Raw genomic sequence first — 25934 nt, 5'->3', positions numbered from 1 at the left:
GTGACCCCTCTATCACCATGGTCAAGAGGATTCATTCTTAAGGTGGCTGTGCCTAACTTTTGTATCTAATAACTATCCCGATTTATCTGTCAGCGTTACCTCATCATCCTTAGGCTTAGGTGGTTGTATTGGCCTGAGAGCAGCAGGTGGCAAGGGCAAAGTGGCCAGTTTCTTTGGTTTGGATAAAGAGTTGCTTGGCAAAGTAGGCAGTGGTTTGGTGATGGGCCAAGGCTTCTGTGGACTAGGCCGCTTGTTGTCTGTAAACGAGAAAGAAAATCCAGTAAGAATCCTTAACTTTCAAAAGGGTGCCTCCATCCCCTTCCATTTTGATCTAGTCTACTTATAGACTGAGATCAGTTTCAGACGTGCGACTGATGTACAGGGAACAGGACATGTAACTGACCTGAGGTGCATTAAACCATAGTTAAAAACAATGGTTTAATGTGAATGAACAGCGTGCTGCTGAAACTATGAGTCCATCACTCCTCTCCCACTCCAGCTGTGCTGTCTGGCTAGTTGGGACATCTGAACTTGGGCTTGTGGTTTGTTTCTACCAAACAAACCATAAGCCTTGGTTAAGTTGACATGCCAAGCCAGACTATGGCTTGTTTTCTAACAACATAGCAGGATTGGTTTCGGCAGTGCGTAACAGCATGCTGCTCATACATATTAACTGTAGCTTATTTCTATTATGGTTTAGTGTGACTGCAAAGCAGGTTCAGTATATTGTGCTCTCTGGTTATCTGCATCCCTGTCTGATTTAAGAAGCAACAGACTGTACAAGATTATGTCTATTTCCACCCCCCCCCCGCACAGTAACACATCCAAAACTACTTTGAATATGACATACTTACCACGACTGGATCAACAGTCAAAGTTACTTGTGCTTGAAACCCTCCCTAAGATCCCAGCCAAAAAACACTTCTGGGGATTGACATAAAATGCATGGTTTTAAAACTGGGCGCTGTAAATACCTCCTACCCTCGACTCCCCGGCAACGGAATGGGAAGTCATAAAAATCATCTGACTCCTGGAATTGATCACTTTTGAGAAAACAATACCACTGAGAGAACTGAGCGTTCTGAATATTTTCCATATCAGCTTGCACAGCAATTTTAAAAATAAAATAAAGCCTTTTTGTTTAATAACAAGCTATATTTTTTAAAAACCCCTTCATTGTTTTGACAGGAACTTCATATCTTGGGGTGGGGATAATATTGTGGACTTTTCTTTGACTGGCATTTTAAAAGTCGATTGCAGATGTGGGGAGCCTGATCTGGACTCCCTCTGCCCCCTTGGTCCAGATTGCCCTTGAAATTGACTTTTAAAAAGTCACTTGGGCTAATTTTGTGAATGGTGTCATGTGCAGCTCAGCTCTGAGTTCTGTTATAATTTAATTTTCCACCTCACAGAAAAGCACCCAATGAATGACCCTAGACTTGTGTGTGCCATTAAAAGGGCGAGGGAGCGGTACTGTAACCTCAGCTGACAACAAAGGGCTTGTGGCCTTTAAAGGCCAACTTACTTACTGTGACATGAGCTTTCATGGACTCAAGCCCACTTTGGCAGATACATGAAGGAAACAATTGTAAGGTGGGAGTTAGGAATGCAGGAATATCATCTTACTGAGGCTCAGCCCTGATTAGGAGATCGGGGAAACGGGGTGTGACCACATTTAAATCCCTCCTGCTTCCTTCAAATTCTATGCCATTCATTATGTTCTGGAATAGGAAAACAGGTTCATAGAATGAGGCATAAAGATTACCTGCATATTCTCCTCCAGCACATGAGAAGGCTGCTGGAATCTTCTTTTCCTGCTCGCTTGGTGGGGGCTCATAGCTGTCATCAGGGTTTTCTTCGGTGGGAACCACGTACATCTCAGGATCAGAGTGGTCATCAGGATTCTCATAATCACTATCCTAAAAAAAAAATAAAAATAGGGCATCATTCATTTTCTTAGAACCCTGTAAGATGCAACTCTTAGAGAGAATATGTGCATTGGGTTGAGATATGTCACAGTATCATTTATTTTTAACACCACCCCAAAATGTAAGCAGCTCCCCCAAAGTCTTTTAATTCTGTGTTTACACATGATTAGTCCCCTGTGATGTGTAATGATTACCTGTAGATGTGAATGGGCTGCCAGAGACTAGTCACAACATGAGAACATTCCCCAGCGCTCAATAAACAACTTGGATGCAATATTTTCCAGGACAATCCACATCTTCAGCTGTCAATCTAAACCTGTCCTGAGTTTACAAAGCAGCCCACGATTATGGGGAAAAGCAGGGGCAGGGACACTACAGGCAAAGGGCTACATGCCTTCATAGGCCACCTTCTGAGAGCTGCAGAGCAGGGGCAGTTGCAAAAGTGGGCTAAGCAAAGAATGGGACTCTGATCACATGCCCAGGTTACATTCCAGCTATGCAAAAGTCAGATGCTTCTATATACAAACACCTCCATTCTCCTTCCAGGCCAGAAACCTTACCACAGGGGGTCAAGGACCCATTCCAGACAAGAAAGAAGGCTGTGTGTGGCTTGTGGGTGTTTTGCTTGAGGACAGTCCCAAGGGCCAAATGCAAAGACTTGGAGGTACACATTTGGACCATGGGCCTGATGTTCCCCACCCTGGGTGCAGAGGATCAGTGTGGGTGTGGGTTTCAGGGAAAACAAGGCAAGAAATAATTTGAATAGAGGACCAGTGGTGACTTTTTTGCTGGTAGCACACTCAGTGGGTTTTTATGCCCTGTGGCGAATCCTAATGGCAGCCAGTGAGGCGGTGTGACAGTACTAAATAGCAGACCTTATCAGCATTTGTCATGCAGTGGTGCTGGAGGAAATGGGTGGTGGGATCAGAACTACATAGGTCAGGAATAGGGAACCTGTGACCCTCCGGATGTTATTGGACTCCCAACTCCAGTTCTGATCTAAGCGACAACTTCTTATTATCCAGACACAAGACCACTGCTGTGAGCATTTTGGTAGTAATGCAGACACACACACACATACACACATCTCCAGCTCTTCAAGAGTGTGACTAGAAGACTGATAATATCATTTATATAAACGGAAGCAAAAATAGATGGTTTGGAGTCAAAAATTCCACAACTCAGATTTATAGTTATTTAGGTGCAATGGTGGAAGTGTGATGAATATACTTACAAATTCATCTGACCACTGTTCCTCTTCCTCTGCCTCTGCGTAAAAACAAATAAAATTAGTTTGCTAGCCACTGAACAGCATGCAGGTGAGCAAGATGTCAAATACTTCCTTCTTGCAAAACTCTGTCTACAAAATGCTCCTAAGTGAGGTGTTCATACAGCTAGCTAATACTGTAACTTAGATTTACGGTAGTGAAATGAACTGGCACTTGAGGACACAATTCGATAACCATGTGCTACAATATACAGCATTTGCATTTTATGGCAAAGGGGGAAAGCTGCTCCCCCTCCCCTTTGTTTATCTTCTTGGCCACTTCTCATAGGCTGTCAGATGCTGTGATATTTGCAGCTATCGTTTTTCCCAGTGGAAGCCTGCATGCCTGACCATCCATCCCCAATAGCTGTATGCTAGGCAGTCTGCAACACTGATTTCCTATCCCTTGCCTGCACACCATTTGCATGAGACATTAATACAATCTTCTGACAGGAACGAGGCACATGCAGGCATCCCTCTTCTTGAAGAAAGTCAGCATCTCCATTTAAACAGGAACCACGGAGAGGAAACATCTTGCAAAATGTTACTCAGGAAATCTGAGGCCAAGGCACTGTGTATAATGGGCATCCAAAACTGCTCTTTCTTAAATCACAGCCTCCGATGTCTAAATGTGGTACAGTACTACTTTTCTCCTGAGGCTTCCTAAATACTATTCTGAAAGCTAGCAAAGGGTTATGTTTCATCAGGTACTTCTTATCTTTTAGCTGAGGCAGCTTTTCTGCGGCCTGCCTTTTCACATCTAATAGCCAAGGTAATGATTCAAATTTCTTAATAGGGATGCAGTGTTCACGTTAGCTGCATGACACTTATGATCAGCTCTGCAATGAAGTCATTAGGTGCCCATTTAAACATTACCCTAAGCTATGTTGGAACCACTTCTGTGAGTGGTTTCCATGTAGCTGATATAACTTTTAATTAACCCAACCATCTGGGTAGGGGCCAACTGCATGGGCCCCCACCAAGGAACGGGCACCCCCAAGGGCAAGATACATGTGACTTGCCCCTCACCTTCCTTTATAAGCCCCAAACTCCCTAAACTGTGGTTGGTACCAACCACAGGACTTAATTAACAGTTAATAAACAGTTTCATGTTCATACCTCTATAATCTACTGGTGGCACACTTGGTGGTGGTTTATTTGTTAGCCTGTGAAAATACGAAAGTATTATATTACACTTCCAGACCGTTAAATAATAGTTGCACAGCAACAAAGCACTTGGCAAAAATGAACTATAACAAAAAGCTGGTGACAAAAGACCACAACAAAGACACTTAGCAAGAGGTACATGAAGATGCAAACAAATCTATGGTTTGTGATACTTCTGGGGAAAGAATGCATGTAATGAACATGGATACTTCTGCAGGAAAACACAACGGACAGGCAATTAAGGATGTAAGAAATGCAGATTGTTAGTTACAAAACTATCCAATACAACATTTAGAATGCTAAGTAGTAAAATGTCCTTTTAATCTGCAATTTATTGCTGTGTCTACTGTGTCTTCCTATACTGTTTAGAATTTTAATGTTATCAGTGCACATTTAAATACAAACTGAAATGAATGTCTCCCTCATCCCTACTTCTGAGTGGGCATGTAGAGGATAACATTGTTAATCATTCAAAATCAGACGGAGGTCTGCTCAATTGTGGCTGATTCTCAGCCTCCCATGCCCTATCTCAGATTGTTCAGAGGGGCTTCCTAACCCCCCAATGAGGCTCTTTTTTGTTCTTGTGACCGCAGTAGTGAGTAGAATTTAGGAAACACTTCTTCCTGTGAGCTTCCTTAAGGTAATTTATCTTAGAATCCAAGCCAATGAAGTTAACCATAGCTGGCATGCTTAAAAAGGATGAGTTTATCTTTTGTAGCCTTATTGGAGTTCACCGATTGGGTCTGTGTTGCTCTGTGACAGGAGGAAGGAAGTCAAATGACACTGAGGTTGGTTCAAAGAAAAAGTTTATTCTGCTCTCTGGATAGCAGAAGGCACTTGTGTGGTGAGTCCACAGCAAGTCCAAAGAAATGACAGGTTTCATGCAGTTTATATACCCTCCAGGCACCCTCTCCCCCTTCCCCAGCCACGTCAACTTGTACACGCAGGTTGACATCACATATGTTCCTGCCCTGGTACTCTCAACCATAAAAGGATCTTCCTTCCTGTACTTCTGACCATAAAAGGATCTTCCTCTTCCTCTTCTTATCTGGGAAGACGTCATAATCTCCGGGAACACGCTTCTGGCATTTTTCCTGGACATTGGTCTTGTGTGTATTTTGTGGTCAGCACATGAGATAAACTTCTGATGTGTTCTCGTTGTTCCCCTGGGGAGCCCAGGCCATCCCTTGCCTGTCCTAATAAAGGACAGAACTGTTTATGCAGTTGTGTCCTTATTATGGTTTTGCTCAACAGTTCAAGTTTTAAGCATTTAAAAGTGCTCTCTTTTGAAAGAACAAAGGGGGGGGGGGGTTGAGTCAGTTTTAAACTTGCTACACAGAAACCCATTCCTTCACTTTGATCACAGTATATGAGAGTGCAGTGAAATTTCTCTGTGTTTCAGGTTGGCAGTAGATGTCTTTTTCGAATGGGACTGGCCTGAAGCGTGACATGGCTGTTTGAATTATTTGTGGGTTTAACTAAACAAAATGCATTCCAACTTCTACAGGCCTGAGCTGTTAGCAGATTTCACAAAATACCTGTAGATGCCATAAATCATTTGATACAGTTACAAAGCGTTGGAATTTCCTGCAGCAGCTATCCACATCAAACACATGCTTAAACATGCTTTTAAACACTATGTGTTACATTTTTAACATGCACCACACAGGTAAGTGCTGGAAAAACAATCCATGAGATGGTCCCGTGGTGGAATGGATGTTCAAGTTTGCTCTGTCTATGTACTTTTAGGAAAAAAGAAAATTAAGGGGCTGATGGTCTAGGGACTCGACAGGAGAGAGAAGGCTCTGCTTCTACAAGTAAACCCTGGCAAAAAACACAAAAGCATTACACTGAAAGCGGGCAACAAGACTTCATGCTGAACAACCAAAACTTGTGCAATTCTTAGTCGCCATACCGATCCCATGTATTTTTTCCAGTTTTGCAAATTATGGCCATTTGTTCATTTTGGAACCTAAATATCAAAAGAGAGAAGAAAAGACAAACGTTTCTCAAGCAGGTTAGGTCTGTCAGTTTGTGAAAGCTGTAACACTCGTACTTGCAAATGGAACGAAACCACAAATGCACACTACTGGTATTTCTGGAGCATCACCTAGTGAGTTTTTGACGGTATGAGTTCCACATGTGCATTTGGAATATGTATCTAGTTGCTTCGGCCCAATAGCTGCTAAAGTAATCACTCAGCTGCATTTTTATGTCTTGTGAGTTTTGGCTGTTCAGATTGGTGAACCTGCTGCTAGAGAAAGTAAACAGAAAGCTCCTGTGTGTGTGCATTGCTTGAATATGTGTGCATCTGGTGAGCAGTCAATGGAATGGAACCATTTACAGGTCATGTAACCTTGCTCAACTGGTTTGGGAATCACTGGCATTATAACATTTACAGGCTTGACCATAAAGCAGGGCTGTTGAACCTGTGGCCCTCGAGACGTTGTCAGACTCTCTGATCAGCCGCAGCCAGCATGAACGATGCTTGGCGATGAGCTGTAATCTTGCAACATCTGGGAGGATCATGCTCTCAACCCCTGCTATTAAGAACAGTATTGTTGATGGACTAGGGGAAAAGAAACCGGTCGTGCCTGCTCTTGTATCTGTTAATAGCACCAAACAGCAAGCGATACTGATATCCGCAGATCAAGCCACAAAGTGGGACCTTGCAGAAAAATTTTGCAACCCTTATAATAAAATTTCACAATAGTTATCAGGCTGATAACAAACCTGATGAACGAAAAACTCCTACGTTTTTCTTTGCAACAAGTAGCACAACGAAGCCTCTGTCTGTAGGTGAGAGAACATGACTGATGTTCCATTATCATCATCATCATCATCACAAGGTTTAGAGGCCTAGATATTCTGCCATAAACCCCCCTAGTTCCCCATTTTAGTTCAGTTATGCTACAATTTATGGCCCCCTTTCAGTATTGCTTCTCCTTTCATGTTATGCTTCAATTCATTTCCTTGACTGCACAGTCAGCATGCAAAATGTAGCTATTTTCAGTGGTATCGTTTTCTCATTGTGGGAGGGTCAAAAGATGGTGACCCGGTTCTTGTACTCCAAAGTAGCTTTGCTTTTACAGTAAATAAAAAAGGAAGTTGTGTATTTGTCAGATGTGGTGTGTTCGGTCATGCATGCTCCTGTAAGCCAGTTTGCCCATGTGCAAGGTTATTCATGTGGTGTTTGGCAGGTGCTTTCAAAACCAGGCTTCTGCTAACAGAGAAATGGCCTAGCCCATTAGTACAACTTCAAGGATGTCTACACTTCTGCACAGAAAAGAAAGTTACACCAAGTGCATTTTCTCTCATCACTTTAGCATCACTTTAGCACTCTCAGCAAACTACAGTTCCCAGGATTCTTTGGGGTGAGTGATGGCTGTTAAAGTGGTATAAGAGTGCTTTAAATGTAAGATATGGATGTTGCAGCAGCTGTGAATGCGGGACTTAGTATACCTCCTTCTTGCCCTGCATGTCAGCAAAACTGGCTGCTTGTTCTTGGTAACAGATTGTGGGACTAATCCCCCCTCCCCCCGGGCTATCTATTGATGCCATTAGAGCCAAGGAGAAGCACAAGCATTTTCTGGGGTGGAAGGAAGGTAATAATTGCAGGAGTGATATATGAGCTAATATAAAAGGAGTCTAGCTTCAGAGTGCCTTTCTGTAGGCATCTATATTTAGTCAAGTGTTTTAAGGATAAATACAGAGTTAAGCGCACACACATAGCAGTTGTGGTAGGGGCAAATTGGTTCTCTCTCTCTCTCTCTCTCTCTCTCTCTCTCTCTCTCTAAAGGAAAGAATTGCTGCAAGCTCTTTGAAGGAGGGAGAACAACCTTGTTGATTTGGTTTATCAGGTCTGTTGCAACAGAAGTTGTTGAGACATGTTGCTATCATGCCATTGTAAAACATTGGTACCTCGGGTTAAGTACTTAATTCGTTCTGGAGGTCCATTCTTAACATGAAACTGTTCTTAACCTGAAGCACCACTTTAGCTAATGGGGCCTCCCGCTGCTGCCACGCCGCCAGAGCATGATTTCTGTTCTCATCCTGAAGCAAAGTTCTTAACCTGAAGCACTATTTCTGGGTTAGCGGAGTCTGTAACCTGAAGTGTATGTAACCTGAAGCCCATGTAACCCAAGGTACCACTGTACAGAGATACCAGTTTAAATGCAGTTGTTGAAAGTGCTTGTCCAATAAGAGGACAATACATAACAGCTGGGTCAAAAAGAGATGCCCTTCTAAAACTTCAGCCCTAAATCCATTTACCTGGGAGCAAGCAGCACTGAAGTCAGTTGGACATACTTCTCAGTAGATGTGGCTGGAATTGCATTGTTTGTAAGTCTGAGCACTTTGAAATGAATCCACTGTAGGCTATTCAGTGGAATTATTTGCAAGGTGGGCTGCATGTTACTTCTATTTCTCCTTCACCTCATAGAATTGTAGAGTTGGAAGCGACCCCAAGGGTTATCCAACCCAGCCCCCTACAATGCAGGAATCCAAGCGAAAAAATTACTGAGAGATGGCCACCCAACCTCTGTTTAAAAACCTCCAATGAAGGAGAGTTCATCACCTTCTGAAGTAATCTCTGTAGAGCAGCTCTGGAGCAGCAGGTCACGAGGAGATATGCTTCCTAACCACGAGCATTTCATGAGGTAGAGGAGCAGTAACAGTGCTCCTACTGAGGCTGAGACCATTCATGATGTAACTTTCAGCCAGCTTTTGACATACACCTGAGTTTCTGCCTCTTCTTTTGCAGGCTCATTCAGACAAAGAAGAGGCCCTAATTCTTAATCAGTTGCATTTGCAAGCAAACGTCAATGAGGTGGACCATCTGAAGCTCACATACACCTAGGAACAGTGGTGAGTTGTCACTGAGAAACATCTGAAGAGAACTCTTCAGCTGACATTTGTGCAGATGGTATGTGTACTGCAGGGAAGACCAAGGAGGCACCACGCATTCCACCATCACATAAGTCTGATGCTTTAAAGCTTGCATCAGTTGCCCATGTTACCGGGTTACATTAAAGGATCTTGTGTCAGTTAAAAAGGTCCTTAACAACTTGGGTGAAGGTTACCTTAAGGATCACCTTGGGGAAGTCTCTGTTAGGGATCTCCTATGGCTCAGGTCAATGGTTTGTATACACCATTCAGCATTGTGGACATGATACTGTGAAGCTCCCCTCCCCTGCCTGAGATGAGACAGGCCCCCTTTCTGCTGGACTTCAGATGCTTGACGGAGACCTTTCCATTTCAGCAGACTTTAAGGAAGTCATTTACGGAACTTAGGTTATCTACCTTTGGTTTTGTTATAGCACTTTATTATTTTGACTGATGGATTGTTTTATGGCTTGTTGGGTAAACTGCTTTGTTATGGCCATCTATGCATATCCTCCAACACAACACTGCCCAAATCCAGGACACCATCTTCGAGGTTCCAAATGGTGCATGTGTCATATGATGACTGCATTTTCCAGAGTAGTTTAACAACCAATCACGGGGAACTCTGGGAATTGTAGCTCTCTGAGGGGAATTAGGGGTGTCCTTACAACTCTCAGTACCCTTAACAGACTAAAGAGCCCACAACTCCTTGGAGAAAGAAGAAGAAGAGTTTGGATTTTTTGATATCCCGCTTTATCACTACCCTAAGGAGTCTCAAAGTAGCTAACAATCTCCTTTCCCTTCCTCCCCCACAACAAACACTCTGTGTGGTGAGTGGGGCTGAGAGACTTCAGAAAAGTGTGACTAGCCCAAGGTTACCCAGCAGCTGCATGTGGAGGAGCGAGGACGCAAACCCGGTTCACCAGATTATGAGTCCACCACTCTTAACCACTACACCACGCTGGCTCTCATGTTTAAAGTGTTATCATAGTGCTCTAAATGTAAGGAGTGAATGCGGCCTCATAAACATACTGTTATTAAGAAGACTAGAACTGTTTGTTATGAGCAAAACTGAGAATTTCAAAATGCTCAGTTGGGCATCCGGGCCCCCCGTCACATACCACGAAGCGTTCCATTTAATGCACACTTACTTGGAAGTAAGCCCCCTTGAACATGCTGGGACCTACTTCTGAGTAGGCATGCACAGGCTTCTGCTGAACATGTATCAAAAATAGGCACTAAAATGAGTAAAGCATTCAATCATGTAAATTACGGATGTGCATAGCTTACTTTTTGAACTTGCTCATTATTCCGCTGTCATTTTTCTTGATATCGTGTACTATCTTTTGAAGTTGCCTGTAGAAAATAAAGCATGGACATCTTTCATCATGGCTGTGTTATTAATAGAACAAGAAGGTGTATTACAACATATACAACTAGACACATCAAAAGCCCCATATTTGCTGTCATATGTTCCTTTCCCCCCCACACCACTTCTTTCTTTCACTATTTTTCTTGGTGGAAGTGTTAATTCTTCTCAGAAGCTGTTGGTAAATCCAGCATCTGTTGAGAAAAACTCATCAAAGTGTTCTGTAGCGAGGCAATCTAAAATAAGCATCCATAGTGCTACAGTGCAAATCTTCTCATTGGTCTGATGACAATGATTCAATCAGTTTATTGAGCAACTTCTCAGAAAGTGAATCTATGGCATTCCTTTTTTGGGAATCTTTGGCATTTTTTAGTTTACAAAAGGTTTCTTTTTTTTTTAAAGATTGCAAACTTTAAGAGATTTAGGTCATGAGGACAATTATCTTCCCCACTGTTGCTTCGCAGCAACTGGTACTGGAGGTAGTATATAGTCATCATTTATGATCCGTCCAAATCTGCTTTCAAAACCATTTAAATTGGTGACCAACACCAGATCTTGGGCTAGCAAATCCCATTGTTGCTCCATCCACAGTATGAACAAGTATATCCTTTTGTCTGTCTTGAATGTTTCACTGTTCAGCTTCATTGGCTAAACCAGATTCTAGTACAGTGGTGCCCCGCAAGACGAATGCCTTGCAAGACGAAAAACTCACTAGACGAAAGGGTTTTTCGGTTTTGCATTGCTTCGCTAGACGAATTTCCCTATGGGCTTGCTTTGCAAGACGAAAACGTCTTGCGCTTTTTTTAAAAAGCCGCTTGAAGAGGCGCAGTTGCGACGGACCGTGCTTCGCAAGACGAAAAACATCGCAAGACGAAAAGACTCGCGGAACGAATTATTTTCGTCTTGCGAGGCACCACTGTATTATGTGAGAGAGAGTGCACACACTCTTCTCTCTATCTGGTCTCTCCCCGTACCACGTGTAATTTTATTAAACCAAATCAGTTAATTAGTGGAAAGAAAGATTTCAACTAAAAGACCTTTGGTAGGCTCAAGACACCTTTTCCAGAACCTGATCTGTCCTGCAAAAGAACATGCAATCATAATGAATCCCCTCCCATTTAATCACGCCTTTTTTGAGCATCCTTGCAGAATTAGAGCATCCTTGCAGTATTAGGAATTAGAGGTGGGGAGCCTGTTGTTGGACTCCAACTTCCATCAGCCACACCCAGTGCTCAGGGTGATGGAAGCTGCAATACTGGAGGGCCACATATTCCCCATCTCTAAGCCAGACACTGAACCATTTGATCTGCAGATGTTAGGCAAAGGTAAAAGGTAAAGGACTCCTGGACGGTTAAGTCCAGTCAAAGGAGACTATGGGGCGTGGTGCTCATCTCTTTTTCAGGCTGAGGGAGCCGGCGTTTGTCCACAGACAGCTTTCCGGGTCATGTGGCCAGCATGACAAAACAGCTTCTGGCACAATGGAACACAGTGACGGAAACCAGAGCACACGGAAACACCATTTACCTTGCCACCGCAGTGGTACCTATTTATTTACTTGCACTGGTATGCTTTCGAACTGCTAGGTTGGCAGAAGCTGGGACAGAGCAACAGGAGCTCACTCCACACCAGGGATTTGAACTGTCAACCTTCTGATCGGCAAGCCCAAGAGACTCAGTGGTTTAGACCACAGCGCCATCCGCATCCCCAACTCTGCAGATGTTATCAAGTGCTAAAGCTTATACCCATGCCATGAGCAACCTTATTTGCTAATTCTTGTACATCAAGTTGATGTTAAGTTGATGTCACCAGTTTACAATTTTAGCTCCTATGGTCGTGGAAAACAAGTTAACCCTAGTGTTGCCCCTATATTGAGGGGTAGAAGAGACATATTTCACCTCTACCTCACTCTTGTAGAAAGGGAGTCAAAGAGCTTGTTCCCATTTAGTCAATATTATTTCAATGGAGCTGGACTGTACTCAGGTAATGACACAGTAATTACCTCTCCACTCGTCTTTGTTTTGGTAGACGTGACTTTTAGTTTTGTATAAACAGGTGTGCAGGTGAAACAGAAATTAAAGAAAGAGAGAGGATTATAGTTTCTGAGCAATGAATAGAGCTTGCAAGCTCCAGACAGACTGTAAAAATCCACTGGAAGTTAGGAATGCCCCCTCAGTCCTTCCTTTTATTTCAATGAGACAGGTAAAATAACTAGTAACTCTTTAATCAGGATGTGTTCACTCAAAAGGGGGTATCAGACTGGTTTCTCAGCGTTATGCCCAACCTCAAAAAAATTACTTAGGACAGAGAAATCTTGTTGTTGGTTCTAAAATTGTCAAAGTCAAATACAAATGCTACCAATCCAGTAAGGAAGGTGATGCCATTCAAATGTAGCACTGTTCAGTTGGTGACTTAATTCTGTTCCCCTTTCCCTCTTAAATGGAAGATGGTAAGTGTCTGAGCTGCCAGTAGCAACCAGGTGATCCATGAATTAGGCACACAAAGGAATATACAGTCAATTACCACTTACATTGATTTATGTATCTATGCCAAGGTCACTAGGCAGTAGGTTTCCAACTAATGTATTCTGTCAGGGCAAAGGATTTCCACTTGCACAATCCAGCCAGCAACTGTGAGTACAGCATGCTAGACTAGATGGGCCATTGGCCTGATCCTGTTAACAGATTTAGGAGGTGTACAAAGGGAGGGCAAAGTTCTGTTGTAGAAGTAGAAATTCTTGAGTTGATGGAATGTGTCACTTAGCGCTACTCTGTATACAATCCATTGCTTCCACCCACCCCCAGTTATAAATTAGGAACTTGCTTCTTTTTTCTTTTAAAAAGGTCTAAGCGGAATTACCCACCCCACCCCCAAATATTTTGCAGATATTTGCAAATATTAAGCCAATAATGGATATTGTAAATATATTTTTCTTATTATATTTATTTATTTATTACATATCTTTATCTATTGCTTAATACCGAAACAGTCTCTAAATGATTTACTAAAAACAATACATATATAAAAACAAATAATGAAACAGGTAAACGGCAGCACCAAATAAGACAAAAGCAAAAACATAGTAGCCGATTTGAAAAATGTTTTGAGTCAAGGATCCCTTCCCTCTTCGCCTTCCCATTTGCCAAGGCACATCCTGACTCACAATATACTAACTTCTAAATGTACATTTCTGTAGGATAGAAATCATGAGTTTTAGTATACAGGAAGGTGCCTTATACCAGAGCCAGGCTATTTTATCCATTTACCTTAGGACTGTCTACTGTGATTGGCAGCAGTTCTCTGGGAACTCAGCAGAGATCTCCCCAGTCATCTGTAACTTCATGCTTTTATGCTGGAAATGACAGGGTTTGCCCCGGAACCTTCTGCATGCAAATCATGTGCTCTACCATCAGGGCCGTTCCTAACATTGGAAAGTTAGGCAACTGCCTCAGATGGCAGATGCAGAACTGCCCTGCCCCCCTTAAGCTGTCCTTAGATGCAACGGAAGAAGCTGTGCCATCGTCAGTGTTGAAGTAAGACTCAACTGCCAGCTGAGTATGTGGCTACTGTTTGTGGAAGGGGAAAGGTGACACCTCGTCCATTGCTTCAGGCCACAAAATGTCTTGGGTAGCCCTGCCTACCACTGAGCTATGGTCCCTGTCCAGAGAACTCTCCTGCATGGGGTCCCAATCTAGATAAAGCCACTTTTAATCCTGCTGAAATAAACAGGGCAAATGATTTGTGACTAAGTCCCACTAAATTTAAGGAACAAATTATACAATGCTAGGCAGTAAGTCCTATGGAGTCAACTTATTTCTGAGTAAACATTCATGGCAATAGGCTGACTAACTTCGGGCTGTCACTTGTTTCATTCTCATAAATCAGTCTGTTTTTACTTCCAGTAAATGTTTCACTCCTGAAAGGTTTGGCGTTTATAAGTGCAGTACTCAAGAACAAAATTGTGAGATCATGTTTTGGAGCAACGTGCTCAGCATATGCACACTTGACAATGATATTTCACTACAAACAACGTGGATGTAGGATGAACTCCTTTCCATGGAAAGAGCTAATGGGTTTTTTAGAGCTGCATGTAGCCAGACCCCAGGAATGGCTTTGACTGGCAGGCTAAACCAGGTGAGGGTAGCTGATGGGTCTCAAGCCCTCAGTGAGTTAGGGACTTCCCTCTGCATGCAATGACAGGCTCCAGTGGATTGAGCGGACAAGACCAATAGTGGGTCTAATGGTCAAGAAGGAGGTTTCTGCACATGCTGTAGAGGGAACTGAGGAGCAGGTGGGGCTCATCAACCTGGGAAGGTAGCCCTTCTAGAAGGAAAACTCTGATCCTGAACCTCCACTGCCTCGGGGAAGAAAAAAAAAAGCTAAGGAATAAACCCTACACAGATCTGGAGTGGGGTCCCTAAGATGGTTGGATGGCGCCTTGTGCATCACCTTCCACCAACTCATGCAGCCAAGCAAACGTATTTCTCTGCTTTGGACCACATCAGGGGGCAAGAGGGAGGTCCTGTCATCTGGGTAGCCCAGGCTCTCCATATACACTGCCCAAGCTTGCACCCTAGAAAGGTCACTTGGGTGTTGTTAATGCAGTGGTTTGACTTCACCCCTGGAAGCGCACTGCATTGTCTCCCGAGGCAGACAGATGCCAATAAATGTCATGTACAAAAAAAGAGGGCCCAACATACAAAAGGCCAACCATGGGAGGGAAACACTCATACCCACGATGGACTGGCGATAACTGTGGTATCAGTGCATGGAGTTTGACCCATGGGTCAGATTTCCCCATCTGAGAAGTTTATACAGGAAAAGCAGCTGCTTCTCATGGGGACATGAATGACAGCTATAATGATGTCCCACAAAATGTGAGATACACTTGCTTCCCCAGAGCCATGCCCTTCCTTGCAACCTTTGGAACACCAGCTTTCAACACGGCTCTACTGGATCCTCATTGAAAATCTTGTCACATTTTACAGATTGCCCTTCCTTGCCTTCCTGCTGAGATTTTGTGTGGTTATCTTCATCAAGTGCTTCCGCTTTTCCTTTTATTAAGCGTCACACTCCTGGAAGGTTCTTCTCTATTTAGAAAAGCCTGGTGGCCAATGGCATGTGATTATAACGTCAGTCAGGTCGGGGAAAGAAGCGTGCAGAGTAAGAAGCTGAAATGACAGCCATCATACAAAACAAACAGATGAGAAGAGGTCAAACAGGTTTCTCTTTAGCTTCATAAAAAAGTAGAAGCAGGTGAATCCAAAGTTAAAGACATCTCAGGGTCAATGTTTTGCTGAATGCACCTTTGGGTCCTGAGACAATTAATAGTGCAAACCTACCCATGCTTACTCAGAAGTAAGCTCCATTGAATTCAATGGGATATACTCCCAGGTGAGTGTGTCTGGGACTGCACTGCACAGCTCCTTTCATATTACAAGTATTGGGAGACTGCATGGGCTATTTGTTACTTTTAAAACGTCCTTCGATCACATACTTATCATTGAGAGAACTCTTACCAAAACAAACTTTTTTTGTATTGTTAAAGTATGCCAACTTTAATTAGGGGATGAATTGACTACTGCTTCAGTTGCTTAGTTAATTTTTTTTTAATTAGTGGAGCTGATATTTAATAGCACACTTTTGTTGTTGCTGCCGCTTTTTAAAGTCTGGCATTCTACTTCAACAAGAAATGAAAGTCATATTAGCAACCCACTTGTCAGTCACACATCATTGGGGTGTCAGATGATTTGACAGGTGGTTGGCAGGCACTAGGGAACCTACTGCTCCTGAACAGACCACGATTGACGTTCTGTCCTGCTTCTGCCGGGTTCAGGTGTACAAGAGAGTTCTATTGCAGGGAGCTCTATTGCACACTCTTAACTGGGCAGGAGTGACCTCCCCTGTCCATCAGCTGATTGGTGGGTGACTCAGGGCTCTGGCCCTCTTTCTAGAGGGTTTCACTTCCCTCCCTGATCAGGGTTATGCCACCTGACTGGCAGATGAATGAAGTTTCAGAGAAATAGCCTTGTGGGCCAAGGCTGGCCTATGGGCCTGGGACAGCAGTCCTCCATTCCTACACTAAAGCCATTGCTTTGGCCTTGCATGACACGTGAACCCAAGTCATTGTTTTACCAGCATTTGTGTAAAGATGTGCTTCATATTGTTCCTCTGTAACAATGTTCCAGAGGTGCTACAATTATCCATTTTTTAAAAGAGACAAATTGAGAAAAATTGTTTATGTGGAAGGATGGTAAAATATATACAATTTCCAAATATTTCGAAGCTGAGGGTGACGGGGAAATCCTCTCTCTTCCCTTCTCCATAAAATAGAAGGAAATTGGTGTGGAAATAGAAATATATGCAGCACTTACTTTCTTGTCAGTTCTAAGCCTATTTTACTATGTTTGGAATCTAAAATGCATTATGTATATCAGAGTACATGGAATTGTACATGTTGGCGATATTTGTTAAATTCAGAAGCATACACTCTATCAATTGCAACCCAGCACACATTTAGAGCAAGCCACAATGAATGCAGTGGGACTTTCTTCCAAGTAAACATGTATTGAATTACACTGTTAGTTTATTCAAATCATTACAAATAAACCCAGATGGAGCATCAAAACTGAGGCACCCTGAAGCGTCAAAAAGTATCATGGGGGGAAATGAGGGGAAGGTTAAAACAGTGCTATAGTAGGGTAGGTTTTTTTTTGTTATTGTTTTTAAAAACACACATTTGATTTAGGAAATAATGATCCAGAAACAGAAAAAAATACCACCACAAATATCTATATCTCCACAAAATGGGACGATTAAAATGCAAGAAACAATGATTCCTCTTTCAAACTGTCTCCACCTCTCTTTAAGAGAGTTAATTATCTATCTGTAGCCAAGCAGCATAGGATTTGAGTTGTCTTCAGTTTACATCTGGCCCTCCAGATGTTCCACAACTCCAGCTCTCATCATCCCTGACTACCGGCCATGCAGAAGGGTAAGGCTGGTCAATGGCCACTAGACATGGTGGGGTTACATACTGCCTTCAGTTACAGAGCCAACGAAGAGTGTTTTCTGCTCATGTCCTGCCTGAGCTTCCCACAGGCACCTGCTTAGCCAGTGTGAGAGCAGGATGCTGGCTTGATCCAACAGGCTGTTTCTCATATGTTCTTACAGCTGGGTCTGATAGGAGCTGGAGTCCCACAATGTCATCTGCAGGGGGGTTGCAAATTAGCCACCGCAAGAATGGAGGGATTTGCAATTACCCAACACTTTATATTGCATCACATAGTTATTATCGTACTTTTCCATGTGTAAGATTAGGTTGTTTTTGTTTTGTTTTTTTTTTACTAAAAAAGAATGTTAAAAAGGGGGTAGTCTTATACACGGGGGCAATCTCTCCCCATTTTCTTAATTTTGAGTCCCCCAAAATAGGGGGCATCTTATACATGGAAAAATACGGTATACTGGTACTAGAAATCATTCTAAGGGAGCACAGTGCAGCTTAAGGAATACTTGTAAAACCTGCCTTAAAAACGTCATCTTTGTTATTCTACAAAAGGAAAATAGATCATAAGGATGTTTTTCAATTTCTCCCAATTTTTTTCTCCATTGGAAAAAATAAAACAAATGCTTGGGGGAAAACAGTCCCCCACATATTTCTATCCTGGTCCCCGCCCCTATACACACATTATTTCTGTTTCTATTGCTTACTGTACAGCAGTCATTGCTGCACATGACATGTACACACCTCAACCTGGGCAGAACACCCCCACCTCCCATTTATTCCTGTACATACAAAATGGGAAACCAAGCTTTAAAATGCTGGTTGCCAAACACTTCAGTCCTCATAACGTTTACTGGGAAGTAAGTCCCACTGATTTCATTCCACATAACTGGACCTGAAGCTGTATCTCGAAAGGTCACTCAAATAATTTCTGTTAAGCATGAGTAGTTCTATTAAAGTGAAGCAGGGCAAAGCATGTTATTAAGGTAGATGAATGCTTGTTTATACAATGAAGTAGCTGGAGCGAAAGCAGAAGATTGTGGCCTGTACGGCTGATTTTCTTTATACCGTCTCTAAGCTATCATTAGACCTGCTCATGGCGATGAACGTCGGCTGCTTTGGTGGGATTTCGTTAGCTTCCTTGTTTCTTTAGCTGAAATGTTTATAGGCTAAAAGGGGGGGGGGGTCCTCTTACGATGACCGTCATCATTTCATGTTTCAAGCCAACTTCCCAGTGCATATTTTAGGAAGTGCATGACAGTAATAATTCTGGGAGTATTTAGGTAGTCAAAATGTTCCCAGTGCTTCTGGGGAATAATGCGGTCTATCTGATTGTGTGGCTATAAAGCCCTGTTCATATATCTGCTGCACTGAAGGATAACGCTTCGATAAGAGAGAGTAGGGACAGGCGGCTGGTCCCACCTGTGAGGTTACATGCTGCCCAGCTCTGCCTCTCTGATCTCTGCCTTTTTGGTAAAGGTCTTAAGGGGGAAGACAACTTGACTTCCATAGGTTCCTTCATGCGACTGGAAGCCCCTCACGGATGGGGCTCCCAGCCACGTGGAGGAGTCTGTTTGAGGAAACCTGGATCTTGCCTTCACTCAATGTGACTGAAGGGGTGAAGCTGTTCAGGTGTGGGGATTGCTGCATTTCTGCCTGTTGAATGCCTGTTAACGGCACAGAGACTACAGTCATACCTTCGGACCGCGGAAACCCGGAAGTACCGGAACGGGTTACTTCTGGGCTTCGGCGGTTGCACATGCGCAGAAGTGGTAAATTGTGCTTTGCACATGCGCAGAAGCGGGTTGCGAATGTGCATCCCACACGGATCATGTTCGCAACCCGAGAGTCCACTGTATTGGGGGAAAAAGATCAATCTCATATATCATCTTCCTTGTAACTTAAACTTCCACCTTGCTACTTTCTGCTACGTTATCCTCAGTTTCTGGAACAGCCAGAAACTCTGTCTTTCAAATTATTTTCTTTTCTTCTAAATTCCCTCCTACAACTTATTACTTTGGTAGCCTTATTAAAGGGACGTGTTCACTTGTCCAATCAACGTGTGGACAGGATTGCACCCGCTAGTTTGCATGCTCCAGCTGGCATCCATACTTGCAGTGCAAATGTTTGCAGGCGGAGAACATTTGTGCATTCCGTGTGATCTGGAGCCCTGAGGATACAATGTGCTGTAAGTGAGAATGCCAGAGGTGGAGCTAACGGGAATGCACAATGTCAAGGGCAGGGCTGATCAGTGTGGGCTCACTCCTATAACCATAGACTTCTAGAGATGGAAGGGACCCCAAGGGCCATCTGGTCTAACCCCCCACAATGCAGGAACCACAGCTAAAGAAATCCCAGACAGATGGCCATCTAACCTCTACTTAAAAACCTCCTATGAAGGAGAGTCCACCTTCTTCTTCTTCTTCTGAGGTAGTCCTTTCCACTGCTGAACACCTCTTACTGATGAATGTGTGAGCAGATCTCCTGGATGTGGAAGGGGCCATATAGTTAAGTGTAGATAATCTGCTTTGCATGTAGAAATCCCAGGCTCAGCCTCATCTCCAGATAGGACTGCGAGCACCCCTGTCCAAAAGCCTGGAGAGCTGCTGCCAGTCCGTGTAGACACTAATGAGCTAGATGCATCAATGATGTGGCTCAGAATAAGGCAGCTTCCTATGTTCCTAATAGAATCTGGGCCTTTGCTTGATCTCCGGAGCAACTGCTTATCTGGGTTCTATGCTGTCTTCTCCCAGATGTCCACAACACTCTTAACAAGCTCTGCTATCATCTTTAATTCTTATCCTGTTTCATTTCCCTTTTAATTTCTATGACGGAGCAGTGGTGGAAGGACAAGCTTTGCATGGGGCAGCAAGTGTCCAAAGAGTGTATGCCTGAGTTTGTGGGGTGTTCTTTCTCACCATTGAGGAAGCTGCAAAATTTCCTCTCACATCATTGTGTCCCCACTTTCCAGCACTTCTTGTCCTATTAACTCTGGTAACGTTTATTCCCGACTAAATATGCGTGGGATTGCAGACTGCGCCTCTTTGAAAAGTGTCTAGCAGTACCCGACATGCTACTACATGTAGAAGTTTCGGCAGGAAGTGGTATTCAGCACAACACTGACTCCAGGCTCCTCCCTTATTCTGTGGAGAAAAGTCCTGAACAACAGTGCTAAATCCAAGCAGCCACCCTTATACAATTGTGTTAGATATTTGTTTAAAGATATATCCTGCCTTATTGCAAGACTTGAGATGAATTAGCACACTGGGCAAGATAAAATTTCTCTGTCTCTGTCAGGAAAGAACAGAGAGTCCTGCAAAATTTACAGACATAGGCTTAGCTATTCAGCCATCCTCTGCCAAATGCTCGTTTGCAATAATTGCTTTAGCTAATATGGGCTGACGAATTACATGCTTTGTCAGCGCTCCTGTACTGTTCTATCCATGCTCCAAGCACAGTGATGAACATCGGACAAGGGTTTTACCTTTACTGCATACCTGTTCCTTCCTGCATCCTCAAAGCACTGGTAACTCATTAACATCCAATTGCCTTATGTGTATGTAATTGCATTTGTTTCCCCACATTGATATCATTCCTCACTGACATCATATCAAAGAGCCAGTATGGTGTAGTAGAGATTAGTGTTGGATTAGGACCTGGAAGACCAGAGTTCAAATCTCCACTCAGCCACGAAGTTCACTGGGTAAGCATGGGCCAGTCACCATCCCTCACAGGGTTGTTGTGAAGATAAAGTGGTGGTGGTGGGGAGAACCATGTACGTCACCTTGAGCTGCTTGGTGGGATATCTGTATAAAACCTCGAATTAATAGTTTTTTTAATCTGCTGGAAAGTATAATTGCTGTGGCATTTGTAGGTATGTAAATTTAAGTGCTTACGATTACTGATTTGTTATTGTTTGTCGATGATTTTACTGATGGCTTAAATGTTTCTTGTAAAGTGTTTACTGCAATTTTACTACAATTAAGAGGCATATACTTTTTGTTTTATATATTACTATTTTGTTAACTGCTCTGTGCTCCTATAGGACAAATGGAAGTCTAGAAATGCAATTCATAAAATTATGGTTTCTTAGATTTTACTTTTTATTCCAACCAAATTATCTTCCCCTAGATCGATTGACTCACAGAACATTTTTACATGTCCCATCATCAAAAGTCCCATTGGCACTGTTAATTCTCCACTGGATTGCTTGTGCCATCAGTTTCTTCAAATTAATTTTCAGTACAGCACTTTCAGAAACACTCTGTCTCAAGGCCAGTTTGTGATATAAAGTTCCCAGACAGGTGTAGCTGAGTCACACCTGCATGACATCACCCACACTTGACATGTTTGCTGCAGAAACACCTGTAGAACACATGTGTATCTGCAGTAGTTGGTTTTCCCTTGTGAAGCAGACAGAGAAGTCCTACTCTTTGGAGATCTCTTTGGAAGGCATTCAGTAACTGGTCAACTGACCATGACTAATTTTTGTCTTTGCAATATAAATCTGAAAGCTGCCATAAAAGCTACTGAAGAGTTTCATGCAAAAAACCACCACCACCTCGCACATTCACTTCCTGCCAACTGTGCAGCACCTGTGCAAATTCTAGATGGATGCCCAACGCAGAGAAGAGGAACAGCTCAAAGATAGTGGCACTGCCCACACAAAGGAAGGATGCATGCACCAATGTGATAAACAGCAATGCTTCTTGAATTTGCAAAAAGAGAGAGAAAAGCACAAAAAAGGAACACAGGGAGCATTTGTGTATCCTCATTTAAACAAATGTCTGGCTCCCAAACGTTCTGAATACGTGCTGGCATATTGAGGCGCAAACCTGCCAGCTTGGTTGGGCTACTGCACCTTTAGTGACCGGCTGACACTCAACAAAGGAAGAAGCATTTCTCAAGAGGGAAATGTAAAGTGCTTCAAGATGACATATTTACTGCACATTCATCCTGACTTGTTTGCAGGGAGATGAGATGATGTTTGGCTATTTCACTGAGCAGGCATTCTGCTTGGTTAGTGGGGAGGTTAGATGATGTTGCCTATTCCTTTCCCATTCCTTCTCACCAAACATCCAATCTTCCGGGAAAGTGAGTTTGTTGCCCAAGACCTCCCAACCGACCATAATTGTCCAACCTGAATTTGCTGGTATGCCACTGAATCCCACCCCAAGCTAGCAACAATCTGGAAGCAAGTGATTCACAGGATGTTGTTGTTGTTGTTGTTTACTATCCCATCAAAGTATTGGAGACAGTCTTCTTCCCTGAATGCTTTTGAGTCCCATTTGAGAAAACTGTACAGCTCTGCAGCTTGCTACCCTAACAACCATTTTGAATCCTCCCTCGATTGCTTTATCTTCTTACATACAAATTTATCCTCCCTGGCCATTTCCAAAGAGGGGTTAAGGCTGTCAGCCTGCTGCAAGCAAGGACTCTAGTGGCACCTTCAAGACTTTTTTTATGACATAAGCTTTCGTGGAAGACAAGCCAGTTCGCCAGATAGAAAAGGAAACCCTATTATTTCCCCCCATATTTTTTTAAAGTGCCACAAGATCTCTTCCTGCTTCGGTCCCCCAGATCCCCCTCGTGCGCGCCTCCGAGAAACAAACAGCCTCTGCGCCTTGGCGTAAAAGCGCGAGAGGAAAACAAGGGACACGGTTCAAACCATACCTGAACTTCTGTCCCGCTGGTACCGTGATTTTATTGAACTTGTCCATGCTGCCAGGCGAGGCGACTGCCTCGGGCAAACGGGCATCCGAGTCGGCAGGGACTGAGGGGGGCTTCCTGGCTCGTTCCCGAGAGAGAAAGGCTGGATTCCCCTTGATGACTCCCCTGGCTGCTTCGCCTCCTCGCGGATCCGCTTAGCGCCGCCTTTGCGCGCGGCCCGCCAGGCGACTCCTCGTGTGTTGGGACGAGAAGCAAAACTTGCCCGAGCGCCCGGCCGGGTTTCATGTTTCGAGGGAGTCATGTGACGGAGCCAGCTTGGCTGGCAATAGGGTGTTTGTGCAAACTTGAAGAAGATCCGCACCTATTGGGCGTGTCCAAAACCACCCCCGTCTGGGGCTGAAGTCCTTCCTGACGTCCTGGCGGCTTTGCCTCGTGCGCCGCGGGCGTTTCATCCCAGGGATCAAGCTGGGAACACTTCCTGCCGCCGTCCCGGGGCTTTGAAGCGGCTGCTACCTGGAAGAGTTTCCTGCACGTTCTGCTGCCTGGAAAGGCCCTCCTCTCTTGCAATGGGATGCCTCGCCCGCCCCCCAACAACACACAAAGTTCGCTTTGCAGAGCCTCCATGTTCCAGTGCAGACTACCTCGGAATACCAGATATTGGAGACAAGAAACCGGGAAGGGTTCTTCCTGGTGTGATTCTATGAAGAGTTTTTCCTGGTGTGCCCGACCGACTTGCTGTTGGAGAAGGAATGTTGGTTTTCTGTGGATCTGTGCCCACAGGACTCTCCTTATGCTCCTTCCATAAAGTGGGCTGCATCCAGACACCTTTGGAATCCCATTTTTATTATTGTCGTAATACTTATATCTCACCTTTCTTCCAAAGAGCTCAAGGTGGTGTACATAGTTTTCATTCCAGCACCTTTTATCCTCACAACCACCCTGTGAGGTAGACTGGGCTGAGGGGCAGTGACTGGCCCAAGGTTCACCCAGTGATCCTTCTTCATAGCCAAGTGGGGATTCGAACTCTGCTTTCTCAGGTCTTAGTCTGACACTCTTAACTGCTACACTGCAGTGGCTCTCTTTCAGTGTGGCGGATCTGCGCAGATTGCGCCTTCTGTGCTCATGAAAGGCAAGCATATTCTCTTCCGTGTCGATTTCAATGTGTGCCCATCATGCTTCCCATGATCATTTCATGGGAAATTTAAGATGCTACATTTTAAAAAGCAGAGACATCACCTTGCCAACAAAGGTCCATATAGTTAAAGCCATGGTTTCCCCAGTAGTGATGTATGGAAGTGAGAGCTGGACCATAAAGAAGGCTGATTGCCTAAGAATTGATGCTTTTGAATTATGGTGCTGGAGGAGACTCTTGAGAGTCCCATGGACTGCAAGAAGATCAAACCTCTCCATTCTGAAGGAAATCAGCCCTGAGTGCTCACTGGAAGGACGGATCCTGAAGCTGAAGCTCCAATGTTGGGAAAGATGGAGGGCACAAGGAGAAGGGGACGACAGAGGACGAGATGGTTGGATAGTGTTCTCGAAGCTACCAGCATGAGTTTGACCAAACTGCGGGAGGCAGTGGAAGACAGGAGTGCCTGGTGTGCTCTGGTCCACGGGGTCACGAAGAGTCGGACATGACTAAACGACTGAACAACAACAACAATGTACACACACTTCCATTTACCCTGCATCCAATGTGCACCCACCACTGCTTGGGCAAGCGCTGTACAAACCATATCCTGCAGGTGCCCTGTTGTTTCTTAGGAAATGCTGTGTTTTGAAGCATTTCTCCTAAAGGAACTTTGATGTATATTGGGGGAAAAAAGAATGACCAAGCTGTGTTTTAAGTCAGTAATGCACACACACAATCTTAGTCTTTGCCAACCAGTATCTTTCTTGAAGTGCCTATTCATTTGCGCTACCTCATTGCTTTTGGCACAGGAATGCTTCTGAAAAGAAAATGTAAAGGGAGTGTTAACATGGGAATGCAACGTGCTGACCCCCTCCCTTCGCAGGAAAAGAAAGGTCACCCAGGGAGTGTTAGCAGCAAACACACACTGATCTAAACAAAGGCGAGGGGCTGCGAAGATACTGTGTATAGTGAGAGTAACGTGGCAACTGGATTTTGCAACACTACCCTTTGTTCCTCTTCGATGAGCAAGAACAGATTTTGCGAAGGAACTTGAAAAGTGAGGGGGCTGCATGTTAACACACTGTTAAACCTGGAACCAGGCAAAAACTGTCAGCTGATTGTGGTAGCAGCCACAGCAGTGGCTGGAATGAACTACAGCTTGTGTGCACGCATACTGAAATCTCGTCAGTGGGATGGTGTGTGAAATGGGTGAATACATTTCCTATTTTAAAAAATACTTAAATAGGATCATGATTTAGGATTTGGACTATGTTTACTGCATGGGGAGGAGGAGATGAGCCATACCACAGTCATGATGTACCCACAGATAGTTGCAAAGCTGCTATTTGCCTTGGAAGGAAAGCTACCAGTAGCACCAGTGGCTGAACAGCAGCTTTGGAGTCGAATTTACATTGGGAGTCTGGTATAACTCAAACCGTTAGAGAGTTACAGAGCTCAAGTAGGACTTTTGGAAAAGTAAAGGGCCCATGGATGGTTAAGTCCTGTCAAAGGTGACT

At 43.8% G+C, this 25934-nt stretch overlaps 1 protein-coding gene across 5 annotated transcripts in view; it reads right to left on the bottom strand.

Moving 5' to 3' along the window:
• The window catches only part of BLNK (B cell linker), a 99181-nt gene that overhangs the window by 27039 nt on the left and 46208 nt on the right, over positions 1-25934 (bottom strand). For 2 of the 5 annotated variants that reach the window (XM_082224896.1, XM_082224894.1), the window contains exons 4-9: positions 10537-10602; positions 6278-6334; positions 4315-4361; positions 3163-3197; positions 1766-1919; positions 100-257 (exon numbers count right to left, since the gene is read on the bottom strand). In XM_082224896.1, coding sequence (XP_082081022.1) covers positions 100-257; positions 1766-1919; positions 3163-3197; positions 4315-4361; positions 6278-6334; positions 10537-10602 — 517 coding nt within the window. Of the gene's footprint in view, positions 1-99; positions 258-1765; positions 1920-3162; positions 3198-4314; positions 4362-6277; positions 6335-10536; positions 10603-23288; positions 23576-25934 lie in introns of those variants that run through there. The other 3 variants (XM_082224897.1, XM_082224898.1, XM_082224895.1) reach the window with 3 other exon arrangements.

The sequence above is a fragment of the Podarcis vaucheri genome, assembly GCF_965113315.1.
Source record: "Podarcis vaucheri genome assembly, chromosome: 5".
Classification (NCBI taxonomy): Eukaryota; Metazoa; Chordata; class Lepidosauria; order Squamata; family Lacertidae; genus Podarcis; species Podarcis vaucheri.
The sequence above is the reverse complement of the archived record's forward strand: the minus strand, read 5'-3'. Positions and strand labels throughout refer to the sequence as shown.